Source organism: Penicillium coprophilum (genome assembly GCF_028826855.1).
Source record: "Penicillium coprophilum strain IBT 35676 chromosome Unknown utg000001l_segment0_segment0, whole genome shotgun sequence".
Classification (NCBI taxonomy): Eukaryota; Fungi; Ascomycota; class Eurotiomycetes; order Eurotiales; family Aspergillaceae; genus Penicillium; species Penicillium coprophilum.
The window spans coordinates 702,009-728,787 of NW_026622720.1; the positions used below are offsets into that span (position 1 = coordinate 702,009).

Below are 26,779 nucleotides of genomic sequence, written 5' to 3' on the forward strand. Positions count from 1 at the left end.
AAATCGTATCGGCCTAGAAAAGGTGGTGGTAAGAACGTATATCTCACTACTAGACAATCATCCAATAAGGTGATTATGATTTATGAGGTGGCAGACTTAGTCGCCAGTGCTCTTGCTTGTTGGCAGCTTCGATGTTCTTGAAATTTGTACAAAATAAACAGTGGCCTCAAATTAGGGTGCACATTGGCGTGTACCACAGTCTTCATTGATTGGTATAAAGCTTGGAGCTTTCATTAAAGAACACGATCAAAGACACCCATAGTATGTTTCATAACCTTTTTTGAGATACCATTCGCGTGATAAGCCCGTAAGATTTTCAAATTGGGGCGCCCAAGTCCACACGAATCCAAAAAGTAAGCGTTCATCGCAGGCTCAATGTCTGCATGCTTATCGCCCTTTCTCGATTGGGGCAAGTAGTTCGCACTTGTTGAAATATACAAATGCCTCTCACCACTTTCTTCAAGGGGAATCACCCAGGGTGAGGCGAGGGCAAGAAAGGCCTTTGCGCCCATATGAGCAATCGAGCCTAGATCCCGTGTCAGCCCGGTGTTAACTACCCCAGGGTACGTGTGGATGAAAGATATCGAAGGATGAGCCTGAGCAAGCTCCTCCATTGCCAAGGATGTCATTGTGATAGCATGATTGGAGCAGTTGCGCAGGGAGTAGTTCGACTTCAAAGACAGGTCATCGAGAATCAATGGGCCTTCGCCTCCAGCCCCCAGAACGGAGACAACTCTAGAAAGCCGAGGAGAAGCCGCTGTTAACTGCGGGAGCAAGTTGACGACAAATCGCATGCGAGCGTAATAATGAAGGCTGAGCTTTTTGTTAAGCCCTTCTTCCGTTTCTGTTACATTATTAATCTCTGAATGACAAGTCTCGGATAAAAAGCAAGTGGAATAGTATGGAAACCATACCTTCTCCTCCTTTTGATATTCCAGAGCTTAAGAATAGGAGATTCACGCCGTTCGGTGGCTGGATCTCCCGGCAAGCCTCGTCCACAGCCCGTAAGAGAGAAATGTCTTTCTTGATAAATCTCACTTCTGCCGACGAATTAGATTCGCGCATCTCCTTGATGATCTTCGATGCCTGTTTGGCATTTCGTCCGATGAGGTATACATGAGGCGAGAGAGCGTGTCGAACAAAAGCCCGCGCCGTGGATTCGCCAATGCCACTAGTTCCTCCAACTACCAGTAGACAATAGCCACGAGAAATTAGTTATTTTTCTATCTCCCATTGGACTCATTCAGTAGCAGCGTGGTGTTCTGCTTCTCTCAACCACTCACAATTGAAGGATTTCTGCTTACATACCGAAAACTGCGACTAGACCAGGCCCGAAGGCGTGCATGTCTTTGTTATTTAGGTCAACAGACTGCAAGTTTACCATGACGCTTATAGTTGTCTGTATTTGTCTTTGGAGCGCAATGATCGGAAAGAATGTAGGACACTGGTGGATATGCAATAGGAATTTGCTGGAAGTCAAAGTCAGGAACATCATTGCGGTTTTATTTGCTGCTAGGAGGAGATATCTCATCCTGAAGGATCCAGAGTATACGATTCTATTGGTGAAATCACGGAAGAGGCAAAGCTGTGGCAATAAATGCGGCCGCAAAAGCCACAGCTTGTAGGCCCGAAACCTCCGAAATTACCCCTGGGTGTAAAATATGTACAAGGACTCTCAGGAGACTGCATACAGATCTTTATATTTTGGATGAATTGGTCAGTATTCACTTTACTTGAACATCCACACTCCTGTCTACGTGCAGTATCTTAAGTTAATGGTTATTCCAAAGAGTTTCAGTCTCCTGAGTGTATAGTAAGTTCAGTAATTTTAGCCCAAGGCAGAGCTGCTAAATCATTCATAGGTGTAAAGCATTCATGAGGGACCCTACAGTTTTAGAAACATTGACTAACAAATCCATGGCTGTCCGAATATCAATCCTACCGAGCTCGACGCGGAGAATGCGGCCGCCATGTCGTTTCTGACAGCACGTTTACTCGTGAATTGGCTAACCATTTTCACCATGCTTTCTTTAATGTCTCAGCTATAACCGTGAGCCAAGTGGATATTCCGATGATCCAAGCACTATATCATCAAAGAAGTAGCAGTAGCGCTGCGTTTGTCTAGAGCACAGTTGCACATCCTATTGCGGCATTATCAAGGCTCCCACGCAAACAAACTGTCTGAGGTTACTATGATGGTATTTATGCAGCAATTTTATACGGCCCACGCGGCGGTTCATCCTCTGAAACAACAACAGCGTCCATATATTCTTCCGGTACCGTGTATACCGAAGATGACGAGTCTGAATCCGAGTCTGAGGAATCAGCGACGGGTTCTTGAGTGCGCTCAGATGGCTCAGTTGGCTCAGATGGCTCTTCGGGTCTTGGAGTCGGAAACTCACTTTCACGTCGAGGAGAAATTGTTCTAGGGACACGACTCTCTTGACTATGATTATGTGTGATTCTAGCGGCAGAGCCTCTATCCCTCGGGCGAGGTGGTACCCCCGAAGGTCTTTGGGGTATCTGAGAGGGAAAGACCGGGATTTGCCGCGGAATGAAGGTGGCCGACACCGGCGGTTTTTCTCTGGCTGGAGGCCGACTAAGAATTTTCCTAGCAGGATCCTGTTTAGGCTGACGTATAGGAGATACCCCACGAGAGTCATTGGGAACGGAAGCATTTTGCGAACTCACTGGCGGTGACATTTGCTCACCGGCTCGCATACGAATATGCCACAAGGGGTCGATCGACTGCGGAGGTTCAGTCAGATAGCCACGCTCAGGAGTTGTTGAACGACTGCTAGGAAGACCGTGCTCTAAAGTTGCGGGTAGCTCTTGAGGGAAAAAGCTTTCGCGATCTCGTGAATTACGAGACTGCGAATATTGAGCGGGATCAGTCCCCTGATTCACATTCTGGGGCATACTTGGGGTATGACGTGGAGGCATCAGACCAGAGTCTGCCAAAGCCTGGTTGAGAAGTTCTTTCACCCGAGCCTTGCAGTCCTCTGAGATTGTGGCATCGGGCGAGAACCCAATTGTCTCCGGCATGCGAATGATATCTGGGACATCCATGTCGGGTATACTCGTACGAGACAAGAGCACCTGAAGGACATCTTGATGGCCATGATATGCCGCATAGCGGAAAGGCTGCCAGCCGCCCTCGTCCTTTTTGGATGCCGATGCGCCGCGCTCTAGCAGGAGCGAAACCACGGGTAGATGGCCTGCCATTGCAGCCAAGCATAGAGGGAGTCACTGCGTGATGTAGCTGGGTTCTTCTGGTAGAGAGGAGATCCTCGATCCAACAGCTTTTCCACTGCAGCCACATGTCCACAGCGACATGCTACACTAAGCGGGCGATCTCCAACGCTATCCCGAGCCTCTAAAGAAGCTCCTTTATCACAAAGAAGATCTATAAGGGCTATTGAGCTCCGCGCTGCTGCGATATGCAAAGGTCTTTGCTGGTTTTGATATTCCGGTGCTTCAATATCAACGCCTTCTAAGAGTAACAGCGTTGCAATCTCGATACTGTCTGCCATACAGGCATAATGGAGCGGATTAAGACCTGTTGCACATTGGCTGTTGAGGTCGGCACCTTTGCGTAGTAGTGGCTCAACGACAGCAAATTTGGTCTGGATAACGGACAAGTGCAAAGCCGTTCGTCCCATTGCATTAACCTTCGCCATAGATCCTTTCTTCTGACTGAGAATTTCCACTGTCTCTTCGTGGCCATTGTAGGCAGCCCAATGCAAGGCAGTCATCCCGGTGTCATCTACAGCACTCGAAGAAGCTTTTTGTTTGGATTTCAATAGGAAATCGACAGCCTGGGACCGGCCTGCTTCAGCAGCACATATCAATGGTGTCTTTCGACTACGGCCGGCACCTTCTATATTAGCCCTGTGAGCTAAAAGCACTGCAATGGCTTCGACGTGACCTCCTTCGCATGCATAATGCAATGCCGACATCATGGTGGCATCCTTAGCCTCGATATCAGCGCCGTTTGACACAAGCATGTGTACAATTTCCGCATCACCCTGCTTTGCTGCAGCGTGCAAAGTAGTCATTTGATTCTCAGCACGAGTGTTGACCTTTGCATTGTGCATAAGCAGCAGTTGTAGGGCCTCATGCTGGCTTCGGTCAACAGCAATTCGCAATGCCGTACGGCCTTGATAGTTTGGAACTTCTATAATGTTGCGCTCCTCGATCAGTAGGCTTATCACACCGCAATGACCACGCGAAGCTGCAAGATGGAGTGCGGTCCAGCCAGAACCATCGGTAACATCTAGTCGAGCATGATGTTGAATCAAAAGCTCAACAACGTCATCTTTTCCGCAGTGGGCAGCAACAAGCAATGCATTTCGACCTGATGCTTTATGTCGCTCTTCAATATTAATGCCATATTCAATAAGCCGTGCTACCTCACCTCGGGAACCGGCTTGGGCAGCCTTCACAATCTGTGGAATAAAGGCAGCATCCGGGCCGGTCAGGTCAATGCTGATGTGGGGATTTTTCTCTCGTATACGCTTCACTTTTGTGAGAGGTGTGCCAGTGCCTACTTTCGGCGAGCCCTTAGAAGGCGAAGAGGTAAGATTGAGACGACTTGAGGTATTCAAGCGAAGTAGGGAAGATATTCTTTCAAGCTTAGAGGCAGATCTCTCAAGTGTCTTCGGTGTCTTACTATCTGACTTGCTCCGGGGCATATTTTGCAAGCCTGGACGCGGTGTATCTTGGTAAGATGTTGTCCTCCTGTGAGCTGGATGTACCGGCGCCGATGGGCTAGTAGGCAAGAGGAGATGATGCTGGTGGGGTGGAGGAGTATCAGATGGCCCTGCAACGCTGCTATTGCGCGTAGGGGTGTCTGCATAGCCTTCATCTGTGAATAGACTTTGGCTATAATTGGTGTCGGTCTGGCTACTTGGAGCCCCGATTGACGGTACGAGTTGCTGGGGTGATCTGTGATATACTGGCCAGACTGGAAGGGCATCATTGGAATCGATAACTTGGTCACTGGCGGTGAAGCTGCTGTGCTGCGAGATGCTTCCCGCGCTAGATGTAGGCTGACTTCGCGTGGATAGTATTGTTTCGGTGTCGTCGCGAACCCTGCGCATAATGCGAAGAGTCGTTGCCTGTCTCAATAAGCGGACCTGCTCTTGTGATGTATGACTTGAAGGTTCATTAGCTTCTGTGGGGTTTCCAGACACGAGGGGATATTCTCACCACTGGCAGACTTGGAGTAATAGCTGCAATGCCATTACTTGTGCATGTAGTTTCTCCTGGTGTGCTTTCATAATATCTTCCTTCCAAATGACTCGAATGCGCAATCTAAACCCAACTGTACCGCCATTGCGACTGCCATGAACTAAAGTCATCACATCCGCCGATAGAACTTCCATGATGATTTGGCAGCCATTCATGGCTGTAACGAGCTGTTCATTGAATTCCTCCGATACCATCACATTGGAAGAACTGAGCCGATACCATTCCTTCAGACTCGTGAGTGCTGTCTGGATACAGCCCAGCTCTTGAATAAGCGAATGGATCGTAAAGTCAGCATCGCTGAATTTCCCATGTAGTTCATGGAGGCCATGAATAGTCGAAGTAAGTGCGCCTAGAATCTGAACAATTGCCGAAGCAAACCCGATCGCAGATATCGGGTCCATGGGGGACTCGCGACATGAACAGAAACATGAAGGACAGAGACATTGCGGGGACTGAGGGGGCTGAGATGATTAGCGCCAAATCACACAGGGGGCCGATGCATCTCCTTTAGTAGAAGCAGACACGGGAATTGGCGGCAAGATGGCCAGTTGAAGGCTGTCTAAGCCTCTGCGGATTCATACCAGCCCGGATAGGCGCAAACACAGGCAAAGGTATTTCATCTCGAATTTATAGGTTTTCACAGAGTTGGAGCTACGATGGCTGGTGGCAGTTGCCAAGAAAATAGGTGTTTCAGATCGAATGCTGCAATCCAATCTATGTCCACTCTCCCTTGTACTTGTCACCAGTATTTAACAACTCTATATACTGTTTGCCTACACCAAACCTATCACATTCAACCATAAGATGTGAAAAATAGGGCTTTCCGCCCACTCAGACTCAAGTCACATACTAAACACGGTCGATTCCTAAAGTACAGCCTTCGAACACCGCCGTGTTTGGCGTTTATGTTAGACTGCGACATCGCCCGTCCATGGACACTAAGAATTGCCTACTGTACGGCCCGTGGGCCTTTGAAATTTGAAGCCCATCGCCCATTCTTATGCAAAAGTAATACAACGTTACCCTATTAGTCTGTTTTATGTACATAACTAGCTCTTGGTGGGCAGTACCCCCTTGCTCAGAGTGCCCGCCCATGTCCTAGCGACGCCAAAAATGTCTCCACTTGAATGGGCGTTGTCGCAGTCTACTCTATGTATAGGTCCTGTTGCTCGCCCTTATCTTGGTGTAATGTATGATTAATGTAATTTGTATATTGAGTATATTAATCACGTTTGAAAAACGTGAGAGGACGCGCTATTATTTAGAAAAGTTATAAATTGTAGAGGTTTACTAAAGTGTTAGTACTCCCATATAGATCTCAGATAAATATTCAATGTCGGAGTAAATAATAATATCTTTTTCGACTTTTACTGATTGGATTTTATTAAAATTTGAACAACACACTTATGCAGTAATTGTGAATCTATAATGCAACCTTAAGTCTTTGCAAATGGGGAGAAGGGTTAGAGTATATTGATTACAAGTTCCTTGTTGAACCCCATACATGGGCTATCATGGGGACCTTATGGGCGCCCACGAATGAGCTATGGGTCTGGGGTCCGGGCCCATCTGTGGGCTTTGCGGAGTGCTGCGTGACACAGCCACACACGACCACGAGAGCAGTTCGCCAGTTGGAAGGGACTTTTGGCAAGATTTTTCATTTCGTGAACGGCTTGCCGACCAACACTCTCACACTGACAGGAAAGAAAATGTTCGATGACCTTGAAGAGAGGAAAAGCTGTACACAGAGAGAGACAGGAGAGAGACAGAAGCTACTCAGTCATCCGTCCGTATACATTCTACTATTTTCATCTCTACGGGAGGGGAAATCCATCCCTTCAAACCACATCTGAAAAAATGTAGGTTTACATTGTATCACATATTCTATAGTAAATGCATTACAGAGCATAACCCAAAATTAGCTCAGGCTCGGCGGAGCCACATGGACAGAATTCTTACAGTTGGATGTCCGATTGGCGCGAGAAAGAAGCGTGGAGACATGAGCCCCATCTACCATGGGCTCTCCATTATTTAGGCAAGTACTTTCTAAGAACATCCTTTCGTGGTCTGCTGGAAGCATATTGCGAGGTATGAATACCATTGAAAACCGTAATTTGGTCAGATACACTATGTGATCGGTCGGATTATATATATATATCTATCTATCATATCAACTTCATGACTTTAGAATAGATATCCGTGGACCTTGAGGTTAAGATAAAGAGACTTCCATCTTTCTATAGAGCCTCCGCTTATCCTTTCTAGGCAATTCAATCGTCCAAGTTCCAGGGTTCCTTGAAACGGTTCGTGCCCACGTGGGAACTCGGCCGAAGCGGCAATGTCTCGGTGCAGCCGGCTCCGGCTCTTCGACATCAATACATAAAGATACGATCGGCAATGGCACTAACTTGTCTCCTTTTGAAAAGTCTTGTTTTGCTACTCAACTTCTTTCTTCCTTATGCCTAGGTAATCCTAGAGCATTTCATAACGCTGCGTACTCACCCTTTCAAGTATGAAAGCTCAAAGGGGCGAGCCCCAGGAAAACTATATACCTAGCCTTCGACAGGCAATACAGCAAATTCTGTGGATTGGATGCTGTGAAAGTAATACCAAACACTTCACCGTGCTTGATATTCCTATTGACGAATAATTCGTGCTGAGAAATTTCGGCAATATGATCATTGATGGCGATCTAGCCTGCGAAACAACTATAAAAATGCCCTCCTTGACCTTCAAGTCTGCCATTGATACTATGCTCACTGCGAGGTTGGTCTTTTTATGTTCCTTAGGTGCGGCACATCGCTATTTGCGGCCATTACGGATGTCGCAGTGTGAATGAAACCTCGAGAGACGGGTTGAAAGGTCATTGGTCGCGGTAAGGCCTTCTGCCCCTTGAGAACTCTGTTCGATTACTTGATTACTAATTATGGGGTATATACCTCAGGTGCTAGTAAACTCAACGCTCTGCATTCGGTGCACGAAGAAGATATCAACTAACCACCAGCGCGCGAGCGGGATCGCTTTTTTGCTGAGTTGAGCTTCTTGATCAGATATGTTAGCTACCAAAATTCTCCGAAGGGGTTGATGCAATTACCATAGGGCACCTACAGATCCATGGGCTAGTGTACGATCCAGAGTTCGAGAGGGCCTGCCGAGTATTGGAAGAGCAGCAGAGCCACCAGAACACGTGCTAAGGCATCGGTCAGTTCCACCGTTCTCTTTCCCATTTTCTTTCTCCACAATACGGGAATTCTCCAGTTCATGATGGGTTTCTACTGTCTTCAAAGAGAAAGAAACAAGAAGGAAAAGTGCTCAATAAAAAGGAAGAACTGTCCTACAAAAAGAATCACTCACTCCCATGAAGCCATCGACATTCCTTCATGGGGAAAGGGGAGAACAGGCCAAAAGACGAATATGAACAACACAACCCGAGCAACAAACCAAATACCCGAGTCATGACTGGCATTGGACAATTATCGTCCTACGCCTTCAGTTTTCAGATTGATTACCCGACGACAGGCAATAGATCTTCTTCACATTCTCCAACTCAGCTTCAAAGTCGATCTTCAAGTCTTTCAGCAGGCCGTCCTTCAGATCGAAAACCCACCCATGAACAATGGGATAATGGTTATCCTCATAGCTCTGCTGGACAGCAGCGGTCTTGATGATATTCCTGCAGGATTCCATCACATTGAGTTCAATCAAACGATTGTATCTCGCGTGTTCCTCGGGGATTCCATCGAGTTCCTTCTCATGCAAGCGATAAACGTCGCGGATGTTTCGGAGCCATGGGTTCAGCAATCCCAGGTCAGCAGGAGTCAATGCCGCCTTGACCCCTCCACAATTGTAGTGGCCGCAGACGATGATATGCTTGACCTTGAGGTGGCGCACAGCATAATTGATCACCGACATGACGTTGAGGTCGACATTGGGCACCAGATTGGCAATATTACGATGAACGAAAACCTCACCAGCCTCCAGACCCATGATTTCGTTGGCGGGGACACGGCTATCGCTACAGCCTATGTACCTGTTCCGGTATGAATATTTTGACGATGGGCATGAGGTAACAGCTATGTTACTTACAGATAGTCGGGCGATTGTCCAGCAGAAAGCTTGTCAAAAAAGGTGGCATCCGTCTCTTTCTTCGACGAGACCCATTTCTTGTTGTTTTGGAAGATGTGCTCGAGCGACTGCCGGAGGTACCGGTGCATATTGGCTTTGGAGGTCATTTTGTCAGGTTGTGGAAATGCTGGAGAAGCGGGTGTAGAGATTGGGGGTGATTGGAAGGATTGGGTCGTCTCACACAAGGGCAGTAAGCAGATATTCTGAATTGATGGGGACGTTGAGGCCGAGGGGTCGTGATTATATAAGCACCCGCCAATCGGAAACTTCAGGGTACAGATGGTTCTCTAATGCCAAGCGACATGTTCCTGAACTTATTTCATCAGGAAATCATCCACTGGCGTGCGTCATCGATATTTGATCCTTCAGACTACATATAGCAACTGTGTTTCACAACTACACACGAAGGCAGACATGGCTCCAACCTTACCTGTAGTATTTCAAAGTCGCGTCTGCACAACTAACAACACAATTTAGGCTTTGAGTGATGTTGCTACAGTCCTCTCATATCCCCAATCTCACGAAAATTGCATTGGCGTCTACTCTGTGACCTCGAATGGTAGCATCGCCGCTCGAACTTCCGCTGGCTGCTCGTTTGTATCCATTCCCCGGCCGGCTCCTTCCCTCGTCAAGCACGTTGTACACCGTGATACCACCATTGAACATTCACACCACGAGAATCATACTGTCGGCCGTGCTGAAACCTGCTGAGGTCGCCAACCCGGTCTCGCCCCCAATTCATGTCGCGCTACCTCTGCGCTAGCCTGTCGGTAGGCCGCACACCTCGCCGCCCGTGTCAGAGCAATACGCAAGCAATTGATAGCCGGGTGAATTGGCGAGGGAAACAGATCAGGATTGGGACGTGCAGATTTGAGCATGCATCTTTCGAGCAGGTCAGAGTCGCCAGACCACAACGAGCCGGGCCCACACAAACGCTGTGCGGTTTTCGTCCGAGGAAAGCCACAGAAATATGGCTGGGTAGTACCTGGACGACGGTACGCCGAGGCTGTTGTCGTCCGGTCTGATTGTGAGCGGTGTAATACCGGTCAGGTGACCTGTCAGAAATGCTGTCCGAGGGAGACAAAAGTCCGTCTGCGCCCAGAGAAGGGGTACTATTGTTAGCCCATGGAAATACAGGCCAGCCAAAGGTTATCCTTCGGGAGATCATGCGAGTGGTACCTGTATCCGAGTGGTGGCCGAGGAGTGCCTGCGCTGCACTTCGCGTAGTCCATGTTGTCGAATTCTGGCGTGGCATCGAAGGTCTTGTGCCTAGGGATCGGGCGAGTGTGGCAAATAAGTAGGGTTAGGACGCTGCTTAGCTTGGACTGCAAGAGACCATCAAGCTTGTGATTTTGATCCGTGGCAGCCGTTTCAATTACTGCCCTTCTGGCTCCCGCTGAATAGTCACTCCACATCACTGAATCTAATGGTCCGAGATGCAGGGGAGAGCATGTCTCTAGATACGCACGGACGTCGCGCTTCTTTATTCTGGTGGATTGCACTGTATGTTCCCCTCATGGACAAAGGACGAGAAGAGTGTTGTCTGCTGAGAATTCAACGCTTATCGCCTGCTGTCCCTGCCACGGTGTGGACAGGCGACATTCAAGGCCGAACACTAATATGACATCGAGGGGCATTAACACTCAAATCTACAGTTAAAATGGCCCGGGGGCCTGATTGCCGACTAAAGATCTAGATCCTCAGGTGGGCATGTCTACTACTGTTAGTCCGCGAGTCCAGATTTCGCAAAAGATTACCAAGAAGACTTCCCCCAAAATACCAGAGTTGTGGAAAATCTTAAGCGGCATAGGTAATACACTAATGTATCGTGAACATCAATCACAATCTGTGGTAGGTGTGATAACCTTTTTGCCTCTCATGGTTACTGTATTTGTATTTGTTGTCTCTGTTGGGTCATTTACATGTTTCATTTTTCTTTTGGGCTTGCGAAGAAAAGGATGAATTATAATTTCAGAAAAGGGCCTCCCGATACAATTTACAACCATATAATTCGCCAGCGTGGAACAGTGTGCTCCCTTTCCGCAAGAGACTCCGACATCGAGAGCAATGAATACGGCGTGATCATTCCCACCTTTCCTATAAAACCTGAGAAATATCATAATATGATGTAGCTGGCAAATCAACAAATTAGATCTGAGGGGTCGATGTCCGCTCTACCAGGCGGACAGGAATGTTTTGATGTCTAACGAACCACGAGTTCTCGAGGTGCCACTCATGGTCGTGACTGGGGAGATTCATCTGCGCCAATTAGCGAATATACCTTGAACCCACAAAGTTTTAGCTTACATCAAATGTGTTGAAAATGGTCGCAATCAGCTTATAGCTCTCAAGCTGGGAGATATATCTTCCCAAGCAGGCACGCGGCCCAGCACCGAATGTAAAATCAGTGCTTTTCATCTTGGAAAAGCGCGCCTGGAACGACTCATCCGGCTCCCCGGGGTTCTGCAGCCAGCGCTCGGGGATAAATTCTTCTGTGTTAGCCCCAAAGACCGCCTCGTTTCTATTGATCACCCATGGATTCATGCCCACGATAGTCCCTCCAGGCACAAAGTGTCCGTCCGGTAGGGTGAAACCACCTTTAGGCACAATACGCTCGAGCATGAGGCCGACTCCGGGATTAATGCGCATTGATTCACGCATCACGGCATCAAGGTATTCTAGTCCTTGGACCTCTTTCCACCCGGCGGGGAAAGAGAGATTGGCGGCACGGAGTTCATCGCAAAGTCTCTTGTACACTGTAGGGTTCTTCAACACGTAGTAAATTGTCGCGCACAGGGTGCTTGCGGTTGTGTCACTACCTGCAAGGACATTGGAGAGTAGCCACATAATGATGGTGTTGTCGTCAACAAATTCGGGATGTGTCTTCTTAGCAGCCATAAATTTAGAAAGGAAATCAGAGCTCTCGTGATCGCCTTCTTCATATCGCTTTTTGAGTTGTTGAAGACTGAAGTCATTGGCCCAGACAAAGGTCGGTGGTCCAATGCGAACGATTGGGTTCTTAGCTAGAAAATGGTCCAGAAGAGGGATTTGGGAGATCTATATAAGCATCAGTCTAGTTTTTATCACCAACAACCGTTTCACTGACTAAAGCAAAGTAGCCAATTGACTGAACGGACTTTCCAAGGAAACCCATATAGTCACTACCGGCCTCGAGGATACCAAGATCTTGGGAGAATGTGACTTGGCTCATGGCATCCCACGCAACTAGAATACGAATCAGTGAACTTCTACCCTGTTCCCCAATTTGAAATGTACTCACAGAAGTCGATCCAATCAGACATCTCGCAGGTTTTACCCAGGCGGACAAACCGCTCCCGGAGCTTTTCGATGAAAAGATTGATAGTGATATCGAGATTTGTCTCAAAGTCTTGAACCTTGCTCAAAGAATACAAGCTCTTGACCGGGCGGATATACGTCGAATGCCAGTTCTCATTCTGACTGGAAAAAAGATTTGACAGTCGCACACCACCGATGATAACGTCAACAACACCGTACGCTGTGCTCTATATCACATGAATATTAGAACGGGGGCCATTCTTTTCTCTGGTATGTACTTTACCTTAACCCATGGGCTTTTAGTATTATAAACAACACTGATCATGTTTGGATCGGAGAGACTGAGGATATTAGGTCCCATACGAACAGCGGGCCCATACATGCGGTGCAGCTTGAGTTGCGTGATATCACAACGGCCCTTGAATACATCTTGCATGCGCCATATGTTCGTAAAGCTTGCCAGGCTAGGACCGGGAAATGACTTCAGTGGGGACCGAATATAATTCCATAGGAAGTGAGAGACGACGAGAAGTGCCACAGACAGGGCGAGCTTCGGTGTAAGTTCCAGAAGAGAAATCATGATCCTTCAATGTTGTTTTCGAGGGTTCTCGGTCCAGATTTTTTCTTTCTGTCTTCTCCCTTCAACGGCTTTTATAACCTTGTGCAGTTCACATGCAGCTCATCTTCCCCTCTTAGGGCTTCAGTATCAAAGTAATGGGGGTGACGATTGCACAGACAAAATGACGAACCATGATGCAAACTCAATTGCTAGCCGACTGCATATGTCGCAAATAGGAATCACACTAGACTATCAGAGTATGAAACCCCACTGGATGAGGCTAGAAGGGTCCACGCACTATGCGATGGTTGCTTCATTGAGCGCCAATTGACTGGCAATGAATGTGATGGTTGCTTCATTAAGCACCAATCGACTGGTGATGAGTGTGATGGCTGCTTCATTACGCACCTATCGACTTGTAATGGAAGATGTATCCAACCCGTTCATGTAGATGACCAAATGCAGTACTAAGGCGGTCACACTACATGCAAGCAGAGATAATCGTCCAGGTGGCAATCTACTCCCGTATTCGATCGCTATACCTGAATGGTTGGGGGTTGAACTAGATTTAAGTCTCGATCGATTTCTTCTAGGTACCAACCTTGGAGTCCACAGACAGTCACTTTATTCATTCATTCAACGATTTAAAGAGCTAGAGGGCCCAGCTAGTGACATGCAGTTGCATGCAGTTGCATATTTTCTTTTTGTACCCCGTATCTGTTGTCCAACTATTTCCAGCATTCTGCAAAGATATATCGAGCCACACCTTCATCTCAACTCTTGATAACCCAAGGACAAAGTTGAATACGAGAGAAAGAAAAGAGTAATACTCAATTTGAAATGTCCGAAGATGATTACAAAGCCGGCTATTGGTAATGTTTATTGTGCTATTCAATATCCCAAGCCTATCACATTGAGATTCACCCCACCCTCAACGACAGGGGTGAGCAACTATTGTTCGTATTGGATGAAGCATCAGACCCCTAGGACCCTGCCCTTGCCTTTCTGTCACTTAGAAAGCACATATCCACTATAATACATAAGTTTCTCACACATGCCCTGGTACGGAGTACATGCCGCCATAGGGTGTGGAAAGCAAGGCTTCCCATCCACTTAGCGGCACTTAGTAGTGCCCCCTCTCCCCGGGTGGCTAGCTCTCGATGTGCCTTGAACAATGAAGTGGCGAGGAATTTTGTCTAAGGCTGAATGTGGGCGCTACGGGTGATAATTCCGGCGACTGAGCTGACATGGGTGAGAAAGGAGTAAAAAAGGGGTGGCAACTCTCTCGGAAGGGGATGGATGTCACTCCACTAGTATTACTTGGTTTTCGTAAAAAACCCCTCACGATGGCAATGTGTCACTTCTAGCCCACAACTATTGTAGATATCTTTGCATGAGATTAGCTGAGTTATATAACGTGAAGAAGGGTGGACCAGAAAGATAGATAGCAAAGTGCAAGGTTTTTAGATTTAGAACTATGCAACACACAGGTCATTCTACATGACGATCTGGCTGCAAGATAAAGGTCAATCTAGAGGGAAATAGAATGATGTCGGTCATCAGTGGGTGTGATAGCCGATATATTTGGGCCAGTTGAAATCGTGTGATTAGAAATAAAGGCGCTGTACCGAGTCATATGTGATGATATAATGACCGTGCACAACGGGACCCTGCATCTTAACATTAGCCTGAACAATAGAGTGACAATCTACTGTCAGCCGAGCACTCAGAGTAGTGGGTGCGCCTCAGTACGCCATCTCGTACAATAACCTTCCTCCAAGCCCACTGAAAAGTTCAGGATCACCTCCACTGTTGTGACTCGGGGGACTATACGAAGTACTATCTGGCACCTGACGTAGATAGCGCTCTCGCCGGGTTTTGAGTGGAGTCTTGACACGGCAAAATTCCCGATCCACTATGTAGATACGCCCCAAGACCTTTCATATAACCAAAACCGCAGTGATAGCCGGCAAAAACTGGAGAACACCAACGTAACCGCCTTGATCGCCGCGAGTTCATGACATCAATTTCCCTTGTCTTCCTATGTTCCCGGAACGCGCTGATTCGCTAGTATATCTTTTCCACTCCGAGACAAAGTTGCATCAAAGATCCAAAGATGGGTATTGAGCACTTATTCCAGTGAAATCTGTCATAAATCTCTATCATCATGCGTCTCAAGTACAGTTCAAGTCCCCCAGAGTCACATGACCGTTCTGTACCGATAGTCTCTCCCCTACTCCAGCCCCTTTCTATCTTCATTGGCACTACTCCGTATAACCATCAACAATATCATCATCTTGTACGTTCCATGAACCCGTAGAGCCTGCATACTCGAACAAGTACGAAAGAACTGCCTGTATCTTGACTGATTCGAGTTCTCAATTAGTCCGATTCCATATGTTTCGCAGTGCTTTCCCACCCTTCTCTTCCGTATGTAGCAGCGCTAGAGGTGCTCGGACCGCACGATATTTTCATCGAGTCACAACAGATTTCGTTACTCATGATACAAGAGGAAACCTCCTCACTAAGAGGGTGCCTATTATTATTGGCGACCCGGGAGAAGCTTATGTTTTACTTGAGAAAGAGGTTGGTAGCGCACTCAGCGCTGCTGATCCCTCTGCATCAGCTTTTATAGCTAGTGCTGAAAATAGATGTAAGCTTACATTTTTTCATGCTTCGCAACACTTTGGATTTGGTAAGTTGGTAGTGTATAAGTCTTTCATATAACCGATACTAATATTTTATTCATGCTAGAATTGTCGAGTTATCCCCGCCTTTATGTCCCAAACCAGCTACCTCGTCAAACAGAGCTGGATACAAGCCCTGCAACTCTGTTACTGGATGGAAAGATGGACGAACTAGTTTTAGATGGAACCTTTGATGGTACAACCCAGTCACAACCCTCTCTGCTTGACGTGTACTAATTCCCAATGTCTATCTAGCAACCTTTGCGGAGCACGCAAGCGCTACTGCTCGGACCCTGGGACCCGTACTTGACCAGCTGAAAGATATGTGATGTCAGGCTTGCTTTCTCTGTACATAGGCACAGTCTACTGTGGACTTAGCCTATTAAATTCACTTGGTGATGTATATCGAATCGTCTCCACAAGCACCTTCAATGCTGTGGCAGTTTGCTCCAGAACTGAAATCAGCCTTGGATTCTACCTGCCAAGTGCCACTTCACGTTCAATAAGTAAAGATCGGCCTGCCGCCCCAAAAATATCAACGGGACGGACTCCGAATTACCCCGGGCTGGGCGCTGCCGATCATCATTGAGCCAATTGACATATAGTCTCACAGTTTCACAGCCTCCTCTGCCCAGTGTGCAGAGATGCCCAGTTAACCCGCAGAAGAAAGTAGTTCGCAGAGGAGAGTACTTTAAATATGTTTGATTCCCCATTCTCTCCACCGAGTACGGAGTAGCAAGTATGGAGTCAGACAGGAATAACGACACTGATCCGGAACAACACTCTCTTGCTCCATCGTTAAAGGCCACGGCCGCGACGCAGGAGAAAACCGCAGACAGCGATTCACACCACGCTTCTCCAAACATAGACCACTGGTGGGGATGGGATATACTTGGGCTCGGCCTGGCACTTGCAGTCCTGATCGCCATCATCGTCATCCTGCGCCTGTATGATGGCAAACAACAACCCAGCTGGAGGTGGATTTCGCTTAACACTCTACTTTCATGGCTGAGTACGGTTGGAAAGGGCTGCCTTGCATTCCCTCTTAGCGCTAGCCTTTCGCAGCTCAAGTGGGTCTGGTTTGCGCAGCGAAAGCGCCCGTTGTCAGACCTAAGAGTATTTGATAATGCTAGTAGAGGCATCACTGGGAGTGCAGAGCTGCTGTGGGCGTTGAGGATGCGGTAAGCTTTTATATCATGGCAGTCATGCGAATGCTAATAGGATAGTCATTTTGCACATATTGATCGAGCATAAGCCGACGGTAGATGCATAGCTGTAGTTAATTCATGTTAGCTGTATATAAAGGTCAACCTCGGGGATTTCTCTGTCTTTTATCGTCCATATCCCCTAGAAGCTTACACATGATACAGCCAATGTGCCTACTAGTACCTTCCTTCCAGTTCTAGTCATATGTATATGCCAAGGTACAGTTGGGGAACAATATGATCCCATGGTATTTTAATGTTCAGAGAGTCAGATCATCGTGCGACTCAAGCCGATCACACTCGTTTTGTATCACATCATTCTCATTTGTTACCCCACAACTACTTGCTTTCCATCTTGTATGATGTTCTCTCACACATAATCTATCACATAGGACCATAGGGTGTGGAAAACAGGTCTTCCTGTCCGCCCAGCCGTACTTAAGCCCATTATTCTGCATAGTCAATACTCAATGCGCTCTTAGCACCTAAGCAGCACTCCAGGGTAAGAGAGGTGAGAACGGGGTGATAGGGCCAACTCACCCCAAGCCTATACCCACTCTAAGAACAATACATAATCCAAGGCTCAAGCCCAAAGGCCCTTTTCTAACCCTGCCATGATTTTCTTTGATTGTCTTTGACACTCAAAATATGTTCTCCGAACAGAATATCCCGAATGCACTCTGGGAGTGTCTCACACGTGCCATATCACGACCATACATCGTTATCTGCACACAATATATCTAATTGGGCTCAAATTTGCGGGAATGGTTGGCATCGAGTGGGACATGAAGGATCCAATGTCGAAAGATCGCTGTTGGAAAGCGAGACACGGACTTTCCTAAATTGAGGCCAGGTCTCACAACATCAAGGTAGCTGTGCAAGACCGCTGGGGTCATCGAAAACCCAAAGCCTGGTATCTCACTCCCAGTGCCCAGATTGGGATCCGCAGTCACAGTCAACGGCTTCTATTCCTATCAGTTCTTGAACTCTTGCGCTTCGTCACAATAGATATGTTGTTTGTTGGTCGTGGCGAAAGCGATTCACTAGTTACTGTCCTCTACTTTGATAGCTTTCTGAAATGAATATAATCCGCTAAGATAAACATGGTCCACCCAATAGAAACTTCAAAAACGCATATCATACAGCTGTTAATGGATTCTTACTGAGTGGTATAATCTAGGACGCCCAATCTGGAAGATATGTCGCTGAAGTGTCTCACAAGTCAACTTTTTATGCTTGGGTTATAAATACCCATCTGGGTCTTGGGTTGGGTTTTCAGGGGCGGATATTGGCGAAGACTAGTTTCGACATTATTCAACCGGTTGGCTCGGTCCGGGTGGTCGGAGTTATGTCGACAGCTTGCTGTGCTACACGAATAGCCTCCTCGAGATCTTCTCCCCAGTCCGTGAGGATCTGTCGCTTAGGCGAGTCTCGAGATTATCCAAAAACATAGCTTCTCAGTCATGTGACTTAATAAGGCTTTACCGAATTAGGAAGTTGAGACGCCACGATGAGAGCCTAGGGCTAAGCGAAACATGTCACCTTTCGATTCATCAACTTGCGGATCCTACTTGTGACTACGCCTAGATGTCACGCCTTCTCAATGTACCCAGCGAGCTGCTCGCTCATACATTTTCTTATGGGAATCGATCATCATTAAAGTCGCTACGCCAATCCTGCCGTTTCACATCACAGCTAGCCACCGATCAGCTCTACAGGACCGTGCGCCTGAAGCCCGGCAAGACAAGTCAGAATCTGTTACAAACGATCTTGAACAATCCTAGTCTGCGTCGTGCTCCGCGGAAGATCTACATAGACACCGTGGACGAGAATCTTGTACGATTATCTGAATCCACCTCCAAGCAACAACTAATGCATACAGAATTACGAAGATGAAGAAGAGCAAGAATGGCCCCAAGGTTGGGACAAGCTGGTACCGCAATTGAAAGAATTGACTCGACTGAACGCCGCCGTTCTGTGCTTCGATAAGGGTTTTAGTTCAGACAGCACGTGGGATCTCCGTTACCAGGACTTCCCCCAGACGCCTCAATTTCGCTTCCAAGCAATGCATGAACTCTTCTCTCTTCTTGAATCCTTACCGCACCCTATCCAAGATCTTGGTATTCGCAACCTGCAAGCAGATAACCCCAAAGATCCGAAAACACTTGCGAAATTGGGAAAGGTCCTGTCGGGCCTACGGTCCCTTCGCCTAAGCATTACCAGCGAGACAAATGACGCCGCTGAAGAGCATGATCTTGAGGTAAAGACCACCCCATGCTTCATCGAGATGCTTTTTCTAAACATATCAGTATCCGGAAATCCGCAACTTTTTCAAGGAGCTACCCAGCACGTGGCTGAGTCCCGCTGCGCCTTCTCTCCAACATCTCTCGCTCTGCTCGCGTGAATACATGGGGTTTTACCCTCACCTGAATCTCTCCAATCTGTTCTTTCCACGCCTGAAGACGCTATCACTAGGAAACTTCGGTTTCTTCCATGATTGCCAAATCGACTGGATTCTGAAGCATAGCGACACCCTCGAGGAAATTTACTTCGATGACTGCCCCGTGCTCTACGACTTTCGTATGACGGAGGAGAATGTGGACGCTTGTGCTTTACCTAGGGATACCTTAGTGCGCCGCGAGGGTGATAACTCATTATATGGTTCGTTTGAGAAGCGATGGCACGATATTTTCGATCTATTTGCAGAAAGACTGCCAAAATTACGACACTTTCGAATCGGCCGTAGTAAATGGCACCCAAATATTCCATTTGAGCAGGAAGGGGATATCAAGGTCGGGCTGTATCACGATCGGTACATGTGCTGCTATGATGGATATGGCCCTTCACCTTATATAGAAGGTCTGGATCCCAAAGACCTTACAAACGATAGGGCTAACTGGAGACCGTCACCGGAATGTGACGATGAGGATCGCGCGGCACTGCGGAGACTATTGGCAAAGATTGGGCAGTCGGTCCAGGAAAGTTATTGGTATTCATACCCTGAGGCTCATATAGTGGATCTTGTTCAGAAGAAATACGGATCCGCAGAATGGTACAGCCTCCATGGATTGCAACCACCTGGGTAAAAGAGACTCCAAGACTTCTGTGGAGCTGTGGAGGATGAGTGGTTGCCAGAAGCAAACTCGCGCGGATTTCCCTTTTATTTGCTTAATTTGCAGGATCTACGTTCTAGAGGCCGTTGAGACCATACAAGCTCATTACGGATGCTATTTTTACGCTGTCATTTACACACTGGAATACTGTCAAGGGGCTCGGGGTAGATTAACCGTAAGAGGTACAGCGAAGTCTCAAAAGAGCACTCGAGAATCTCTGTGTGTAGCTGGTGAATCTGATTTCGATCCATGTACAGCGGACGCAAAAATGAATACTGAAGCTGGATTTTGGTCTCTCTCAAAACTGAAGTGGTGACTCGACCTCCGATCTATCGAATTCGTGCTAGGCCACATAAGAGCTACAACCTAAGTCGGGTAAAATACGTTTAAACCACGATGACTCGCGGAACTGCTAAAGTGACCGGGACTAGGAACGGGCTTTATGAGGAGTTTTGGAAATATAGGCGAAAAGACGTGGAGGACTTCATTAGTATTGGGTAGAATGTCGAAGAAGACGATAAATAGGGGCTTAATCCTCTCAACTTACTCCTACCCGCTAAAGGCATAACCTATCCACAAATTCGAATTCTTATCAGATGGAAAGACGGTCCTTTTACTCCAGAAGGGCGATCCTTTGTCTGCCGTATCACAACCGGCTTAACTTTGGACGGTAATAGGGTGATTCAACAAAAGGTGAAGCACTCGAGACTTCTTACCGCACAAGGCATTCGTTGTATGACACCCACCCAACTGATGACTGTATATAAACCACACGTCGGTGAGATAGTAGTTGAATGGGTGACCACCAGCGAATCTTCACTGTTATATAATTTTGTATTTTTTTTTTGCTTTTTGTTGCTCCTTGGTGGTGGTAAAAAGGTAAGGTTATCAACCATATATCCCATATGATATACCTATATCTCATATTGTGCTGGCAAGCAGAGAAATCTATGAAAACCACAGATAGCAAAAGTATAGGAAAAGACTTCTGAAAAGACCTAAAAAAGATAAGACACAAGTTATTATTCTTTTGTTGTATAGTGTAATAAGAGAAACGGGGATTCAAGTGAATTTTAGCTGTATAGGCCCCGAAAGGCAACTCCAAGCCCATGCTTCCAAACAATCTGCTATTGTACAAAGTCAAATATCTCAAACTTGCGCTTGAATTTCATCAACGACTCGCCCAAGAGTCCCATTACTCCAGGCATCGACTCGCTCACGGTCACACTTCTCATACAAAGCACGTGCAAGTGCCGCAAGCTGAGCAGCCTCCTTTGCATCAGCCTCTGCAGCCTGGATTTGAATCCAACTGATGACACCGGAACGGGTGATCAGGGTAGTACTACCACCGACTTGGGCAGCACGGTACACAATCTGCAGAATCTTTCGTCGAGCCCCTGGGACGAGGGTTGGGGACTGGTAAAGGGAAAGAATGCGCTCAAAGACATTAGCTCGGCGGTAAACCTCCATATCCTAGATTCAATGTGTTAGCAATGGTGATTTTGAGGTGTACAACCGAAAGATAGCCACTTACAGCCTCGGTGCGGAGTGCCCTAATAAACAGGTTCAGGAGCCAGTCAATCTCCTCGAAGTACCCATCATCCAACTCAGGCTCGTGCAGGAGGATTTTATCAACCCAGTATGTTGGGATCTTCTCAACTTCCCAGGATGGTGCTTTCTGCAGGAACTTATTGACTTTACCGTAAACTTTGTGGAGGGGGTCTGTGAGGACCGCCAGGCAGTTCGAGGCACACTCGCCCACAATCCAAGGAACGGGCTTCTCCATGCCAATGTTGTTGACTGTCTCGAGGAGTTCACCAGCCAGAGTAAACACGGTGCGCCATTCTGCGTAGGTGGATTCCTTGAGTTTGGCCATGAAACGAATAATGTTGGCGAAGGCCTGTCTTCGGACTTCTTCGTGCTGGGAACAGAGGCAGAGCATCAACTCAGCAACGTGACCCTGGTCCACTGCCTCTTCGATGTCTTCTCTTTCCCATTTGTTGAGGGCATTATGGGTCGTGCCTTCGGTGGGTAGGAATCCAAAGATCTCATCGAGGTCGACAGTGGAGGCTTTATTGGATGAACTAGGTATGTTAGAGCCAGAGTCAATGTCCATCTTGTCTTCATTATCGGCATGATCGGCCTCCTTCAATGATTTCTTGAGAAGAGACTTGGTTTTCTTGGTCTCAGTTGCTTCAATCAACGCATCCCGAGCAGCTTTGAGGACCTTGGTGCTCTCACCTGCCTGCTTCAAATTACCCAACAGACTTGCGATCCAGGCTCCAACGGCAGTTTCCGTAGATGCATCTCCACTCTTGACGACAAATGGCCATTGCTCAACAATGGCAGCAACAAGCGCGCTAGTGGTTTTGGACACATCATCGGATAATGACTGTAGCAAGTCCTGGTAGTGAACGGGCTTCTTGGCGACACGTGAGACACAGTTATCAAAGAAGACCAGCTGTTGATGCAAGGCATCAGCCTCGGAATTCTCGAGGCTTGACAAGACAGAGGCAAACGCGTGTGGGGAGCTCTGAAGAACAGAATTCTCAACCAGAACGGTCTTGAGAAGGGTAGATATACGCCGCGAAGAGTCCTTATCTGAAGTATCCATGAGAACCTTGAGAATGGAGGTAAAGGGTGAGTATTGCATGGATGCTGGTTTTTGCCACCAACGCAATGAGGCAGACTGCTGTGCAATCTGGAGAATGCTCTGAAGTTGGCTCAAAAGCGACTCGGAATCATCAGCGCTAACATCTGGGGCTTCCAGTCGCTTGAGAACATCCACCAGGACTAGTGAGACATCAAAGTTTTCCTCCAGAGCAATGTCCGGCATCACTTCATAGTAGCAGGTCAAGAGCTCTGCAACAGCCTCCTGTTGGGTCAGGTCCTCCTTGTCTGTTCGTCGGAAAAGGACAACAACATCTTTGACGGCAGGGCACCGGCGGGAGAACTCGGCCAGTAACTTAGCAGAAGCCTGATTCCAGTATAGCTGACCTTGGCCGTGATCAGACTGGAAGATTTTGAGGACAGCTCGCAGCTTAGTGAAAGCGAGAGTCAGAATTCGCACGGCGAACAAAGTGATAATCTCCGCATTCTGGTTGAGGCAGCGGGTCATGATCTTCTGGTTAAGGGGGCGAGGGAGAATATTCTCAATAACAATAGAAACGGGCGGTGGCAGGATAGGCAGCTTATCCTTCCAGCCACAGTTTGCAGGGACAGGCAGCTGCACAGTTGAGAAAAGGAAAGCCGACTCGGCCATCCATGAAGGGGTAGCCTTGGGATCTGAAATGAACATGGTTTTCCTTGAAAAGTAATCAGCAATGAGCTCTGGTGCCACCTTGAAGATTGACACCAATAATTCAATCTGAAGGCTATCCACATCAGGTCGAAGGCACTGGATAAGGAATGAGAGGGAGCCATTCCGCACGGGGACAGAATCTCTATATTTGTCAACGTAGATAGGGGAATCGAGCCCCAATTCAATGCATGTATCATCATCAACAGCCAAGGTCTCGGGATCGCTTCCGGCGGGATACCAGCCGGTCTCGGGCAAGAGAACGCCGAGCCCAGCGGTTTTGCACACATTCATCATGACTCGGTGGATCTCATTGGCAATGACAACGCCTCCAGCATTAGGTTCGTCCGACTCTCGATCGTAGCCATAAAGCGTCACCAGTCGTTCAAGATTGTGTCTGTTGAAGAACTTGCTCTTCGATTTGCGGGACAGAGCGGAGTCGTGTACTATGTCTCTCTCGATAGCCTTGATAATTTCCAGTACAGTATCCCGCGGATCCTTCCGAATATATTCGAGGAAAGACCTGGTGATCTTATGCTGTTCAATGATATCGTCCTTCTCGGAGGCATGCTGAACTCTCAAGTTCGCTAGCAAGTATCGCTGAGCGTTGCGTCTGAGAGTAGACTTGTGAAATTCATCCTCTGAAATCTCCTGTGCTTTATTGGGGGTCAAGAAGACCTCCAGTCGCTTGAAGGTAATGTACCGGCGGAGGTACAGCTGGCGTGCCACTGCACCTCCATCAAAAGTCACAATTTCCGTAAGCAAACGGAGACACGGTGAGATCAAGTGCTCTTTGGACTTGGTTGCTGTCAGGCCGCGGTTGAATAATCTCAACTGATCTTTCTGCAGCAAGTGTTTGCACAGGGCGATTCCGAATTCTCGGAACTCCAATTCCGATGAGATTGTCTTGAGGAAGATCGCAAGAACAGAAGGCACGCTGGTCAGTAAAGGCTCATTGTTATTGCTATCGCCGAATGACCACGATTGAATCAGGTCTGCAAAGCACACTGAGGTCTCATCCTCCTTTCCAGAGTTGGTGATTTGCTTATCGCAATACTGCTTAAGAACACGCAATTTCTCTGCTTTTGCGCTCGCCTCTTCCGTTTGTGCAATTGACACCAAGAACTCCTTAAACTTGATTATACCTATCCACTAGTTAGTTTTGGTCGGTTTGAATGGCTCGTGATCTGCCTCACCTTGCTTTGCCAACGGGGCATTCTGCTGAACAGCCAACAGTTCGCGTAATGAAGCAGCCGACTTGATATTGGATGTGACATTCGTTTTCTCTGGTTTAGGATCATCGAGCTTTCTTCTCTTCGCCCGAGAGGGATGTTCTGTGACGTGCGACATGATTTGATGGGTTGGGTGTTGTAACTTATTTTTTTTTATCTTCAGATCCGATACCATCGACATTTCCAGCTTGTTGATTGGCCGAGGTCTCCCCGCCCGGGACAAAAGGGTGGATACACCGCCTCTTTCTGCTGGATCAATTCTAGGGCGGTGTACTATCAGTCTCCGATAAGTGGCATTTACATCATCTCATGTACGGAGTACGGAGTATACATCTCGATTTCCTCTCTTTTAATGACTTCTTTGAGATAGCAAACTTGCTGGAATGGCAGCGAAAGCCCCGTTTGAAAATGTTGCCTAATCCTCCGTTGTGGGAAGTTGAATAACATCGACACATACTGCTTATCGGAGCCACCGGCATTGACAAAGCTGACAGGCTGTTCATTCATGTAGCCATGTTCATTCATGTAGCCAATGCCGATCATTATCAGCTATACTACGGGGTACTCGACTCCGAGGCAGATTTTTCAATCATATTGCCTATAAAGCGGCTAGGCTGAGGGATATGGCCTAGTACTTGACTACTATTTTAGAGCCCCCCAGGGCTGTGTCCAGACTAGCGTGATAATTTACCTGACCCCTGTACATTACTACCTCACCAAAGTCTCTTGTAAGACTTCCTCTCTGTCTCCTCCAGTCCGTCGTCCCAGGCAGAAATTGGATCAAACATCATCCTCATTCTCCATGGCATTTATCATTCAGCCTTGTTTCCCAGAAGATGCTTCGGGTCTTGCAACGACTATGATGGGTGCTCGTCTCACCGATCCTCACTGGCGATTTCTGTGGGAACATCCATCTGCCGAAAGTATCATTCCTAAGGCTATCGAGCGCGTTCCTTGGACTCTGATGACTAGCAGAGAAACAAAACGACATCAGAAGGTTGTCGATCTTGAGACTGGTCAAGTAGTGGGATATGCGCGATGGTCCCTCCCTCCAATCATTGCAAAGAAGCGTGATGTTTGGCTGGAGGCACAGGTGGAGGAAGGGACTTCTGCCGAACGCGCAGTGTATGAGAAACAGTATCAAGAGAATTCCCGGAATGGGCAGCCTATAGGCTTAAAGGGCGGCGAGATGATGCGTTATCGCAGTGCGCCTCTTGAGGAAGCAGATGCTCGAATTATGCCAGGTGGACCCTTTCTGAGTAAGATGCATGCCGATATACCCTTACCAGGCGGATGACTGATAACACTCTCCAGCTCTTGATTATTTGACGACAGATCCCTCTTTCTGGCGCCGAGGTATCGGCAGAATGCTTGTGCAAAGTGGACTGCAGATTGCGGATCAACAAGGAATGAAGACCTATGTGATGTCGGAACCAGCTGCACTGAAGCTATATCTCAGCCTTGGCTTTCAACTGGTAGATACGGTATCAGTGGACTACTCCCAGTATGGCGGAACGGAACCCATGGTGATGTATTTCCTTATTCGAGAGCCATCTCAGGTAGATTCCAAAGACGCGTGACGAGCAACATCTTTTATGTTGCTGAGTGCTATGAAAACGATGTGTGTTGCAATATATATTCTCTCTCATCTTATGCAATAGCGGATGCTCGTGTATCTTTAATCTCTTGTTACCACATATGGTATAGCACCTGACTTCGATTTTGGCGTACATTTCATGGTGTTATGTTTAGATTTCGGAGACTCGCGTCTCGTCCCATCTTGTCAACCAGAAAACGACTTCAACATGCTATTTATGCTGTCTAATTGTTCGATCCATTCCTTTCTATTCCTGCTCTTCCAACTTCTCCAGTTCTTTCGGTTCTTTGGGGGCAACTGGTATTTCAACTTCACCTACTTCATCTACTTGTCCGCTATCAAGAACTTGAACTTCTCTATCATTCTATCATCTCGGCTATGGCTAAACCATCTACCATCGAAGCCATCAAAGG

General features: G+C 47.4%; 10 protein-coding genes across 10 annotated transcripts; 5 read left to right on the top strand and 5 right to left on the bottom strand.

Annotated features, from left to right (window-relative positions):
* Positions 1-233: 233 nt before the first annotated feature.
* On the bottom strand, positions 234-1,345 carry N7500_000249 (uncharacterized protein; the record flags this gene model as incomplete). Its single annotated transcript, XM_056671395.1, has 3 exons — positions 234-862; positions 915-1,184; positions 1,309-1,345. The coding sequence occupies 3 exons, from the start codon at positions 1,343-1,345 to the stop codon at positions 234-236; spliced, it is 936 nt and encodes a 311-aa protein (XP_056536968.1).
* Positions 1,346-2,202: 857 nt separating this feature from the next.
* N7500_000250 (ankyrin repeat protein) lies at positions 2,203-5,654 on the bottom strand (the record flags this gene model as incomplete). The annotated part of the gene is made up of 3 exons (XM_056671396.1): positions 2,203-3,218; positions 3,251-5,157; positions 5,212-5,654. 3 exons carry the CDS (start codon positions 5,652-5,654, stop codon positions 2,203-2,205), a joined length of 3,366 nt encoding a protein of 1,121 aa, XP_056536969.1.
* Positions 5,655-8,742: 3,088 nt separating this feature from the next.
* On the bottom strand, positions 8,743-9,485 carry N7500_000251 (carbonic anhydrase; the record flags this gene model as incomplete). Its single annotated transcript, XM_056671397.1, has 2 exons — positions 8,743-9,283; positions 9,340-9,485. The coding sequence occupies 2 exons, from the start codon at positions 9,483-9,485 to the stop codon at positions 8,743-8,745; spliced, it is 687 nt and encodes a 228-aa protein (XP_056536970.1).
* A 769-nt stretch (positions 9,486-10,254) lies between these two features.
* On the top strand, positions 10,255-10,679 carry N7500_000252 (uncharacterized protein; the record flags this gene model as incomplete). The annotated part of the gene is made up of 2 exons (XM_056671398.1): positions 10,255-10,495; positions 10,516-10,679. The coding sequence occupies 2 exons, from the start codon at positions 10,255-10,257 to the stop codon at positions 10,677-10,679; spliced, it is 405 nt and encodes a 134-aa protein (XP_056536971.1).
* An 847-nt stretch (positions 10,680-11,526) lies between these two features.
* N7500_000253 (cytochrome P450) lies at positions 11,527-13,255 on the bottom strand (the record flags this gene model as incomplete). The annotated part of the gene is made up of 5 exons (XM_056671399.1): positions 11,527-11,637; positions 11,686-12,435; positions 12,485-12,603; positions 12,659-12,902; positions 12,959-13,255. 5 exons carry the CDS (start codon positions 13,253-13,255, stop codon positions 11,527-11,529), a joined length of 1,521 nt encoding a protein of 506 aa, XP_056536972.1.
* Positions 13,256-15,631: 2,376 nt separating this feature from the next.
* On the top strand, positions 15,632-16,250 carry N7500_000254 (uncharacterized protein; the record flags this gene model as incomplete). Its single annotated transcript, XM_056671400.1, has 3 exons — positions 15,632-15,929; positions 15,989-16,117; positions 16,177-16,250. 3 exons carry the CDS (start codon positions 15,632-15,634, stop codon positions 16,248-16,250), a joined length of 501 nt encoding a protein of 166 aa, XP_056536973.1.
* Positions 16,251-16,662: 412 nt separating this feature from the next.
* On the top strand, positions 16,663-17,106 carry N7500_000255 (DUF3176 domain-containing protein; the record flags this gene model as incomplete). The annotated part of the gene is made up of 1 exon (XM_056671401.1): positions 16,663-17,106. The coding sequence occupies one exon, from the start codon at positions 16,663-16,665 to the stop codon at positions 17,104-17,106; it is 444 nt and encodes a 147-aa protein (XP_056536974.1).
* A 1,607-nt stretch (positions 17,107-18,713) lies between these two features.
* N7500_000256 (uncharacterized protein) lies at positions 18,714-20,212 on the top strand (the record flags this gene model as incomplete). Its single annotated transcript, XM_056671402.1, has 3 exons — positions 18,714-18,962; positions 19,009-19,386; positions 19,436-20,212. The coding sequence occupies 3 exons, from the start codon at positions 18,714-18,716 to the stop codon at positions 20,210-20,212; spliced, it is 1,404 nt and encodes a 467-aa protein (XP_056536975.1).
* A 1,176-nt stretch (positions 20,213-21,388) lies between these two features.
* On the bottom strand, positions 21,389-24,887 carry N7500_000257 (NPA1/URB1 family protein; the record flags this gene model as incomplete). The annotated part of the gene is made up of 3 exons (XM_056671403.1): positions 21,389-21,712; positions 21,774-24,682; positions 24,734-24,887. The coding sequence occupies 3 exons, from the start codon at positions 24,885-24,887 to the stop codon at positions 21,389-21,391; spliced, it is 3,387 nt and encodes a 1,128-aa protein (XP_056536976.1).
* Positions 24,888-25,571: 684 nt separating this feature from the next.
* On the top strand, positions 25,572-26,349 carry N7500_000258 (GNAT family N-acetyltransferase; the record flags this gene model as incomplete). Its single annotated transcript, XM_056671404.1, has 2 exons — positions 25,572-26,028; positions 26,084-26,349. 2 exons carry the CDS (start codon positions 25,572-25,574, stop codon positions 26,347-26,349), a joined length of 723 nt encoding a protein of 240 aa, XP_056536977.1.
* Positions 26,350-26,779: the final 430 nt, after the last annotated feature.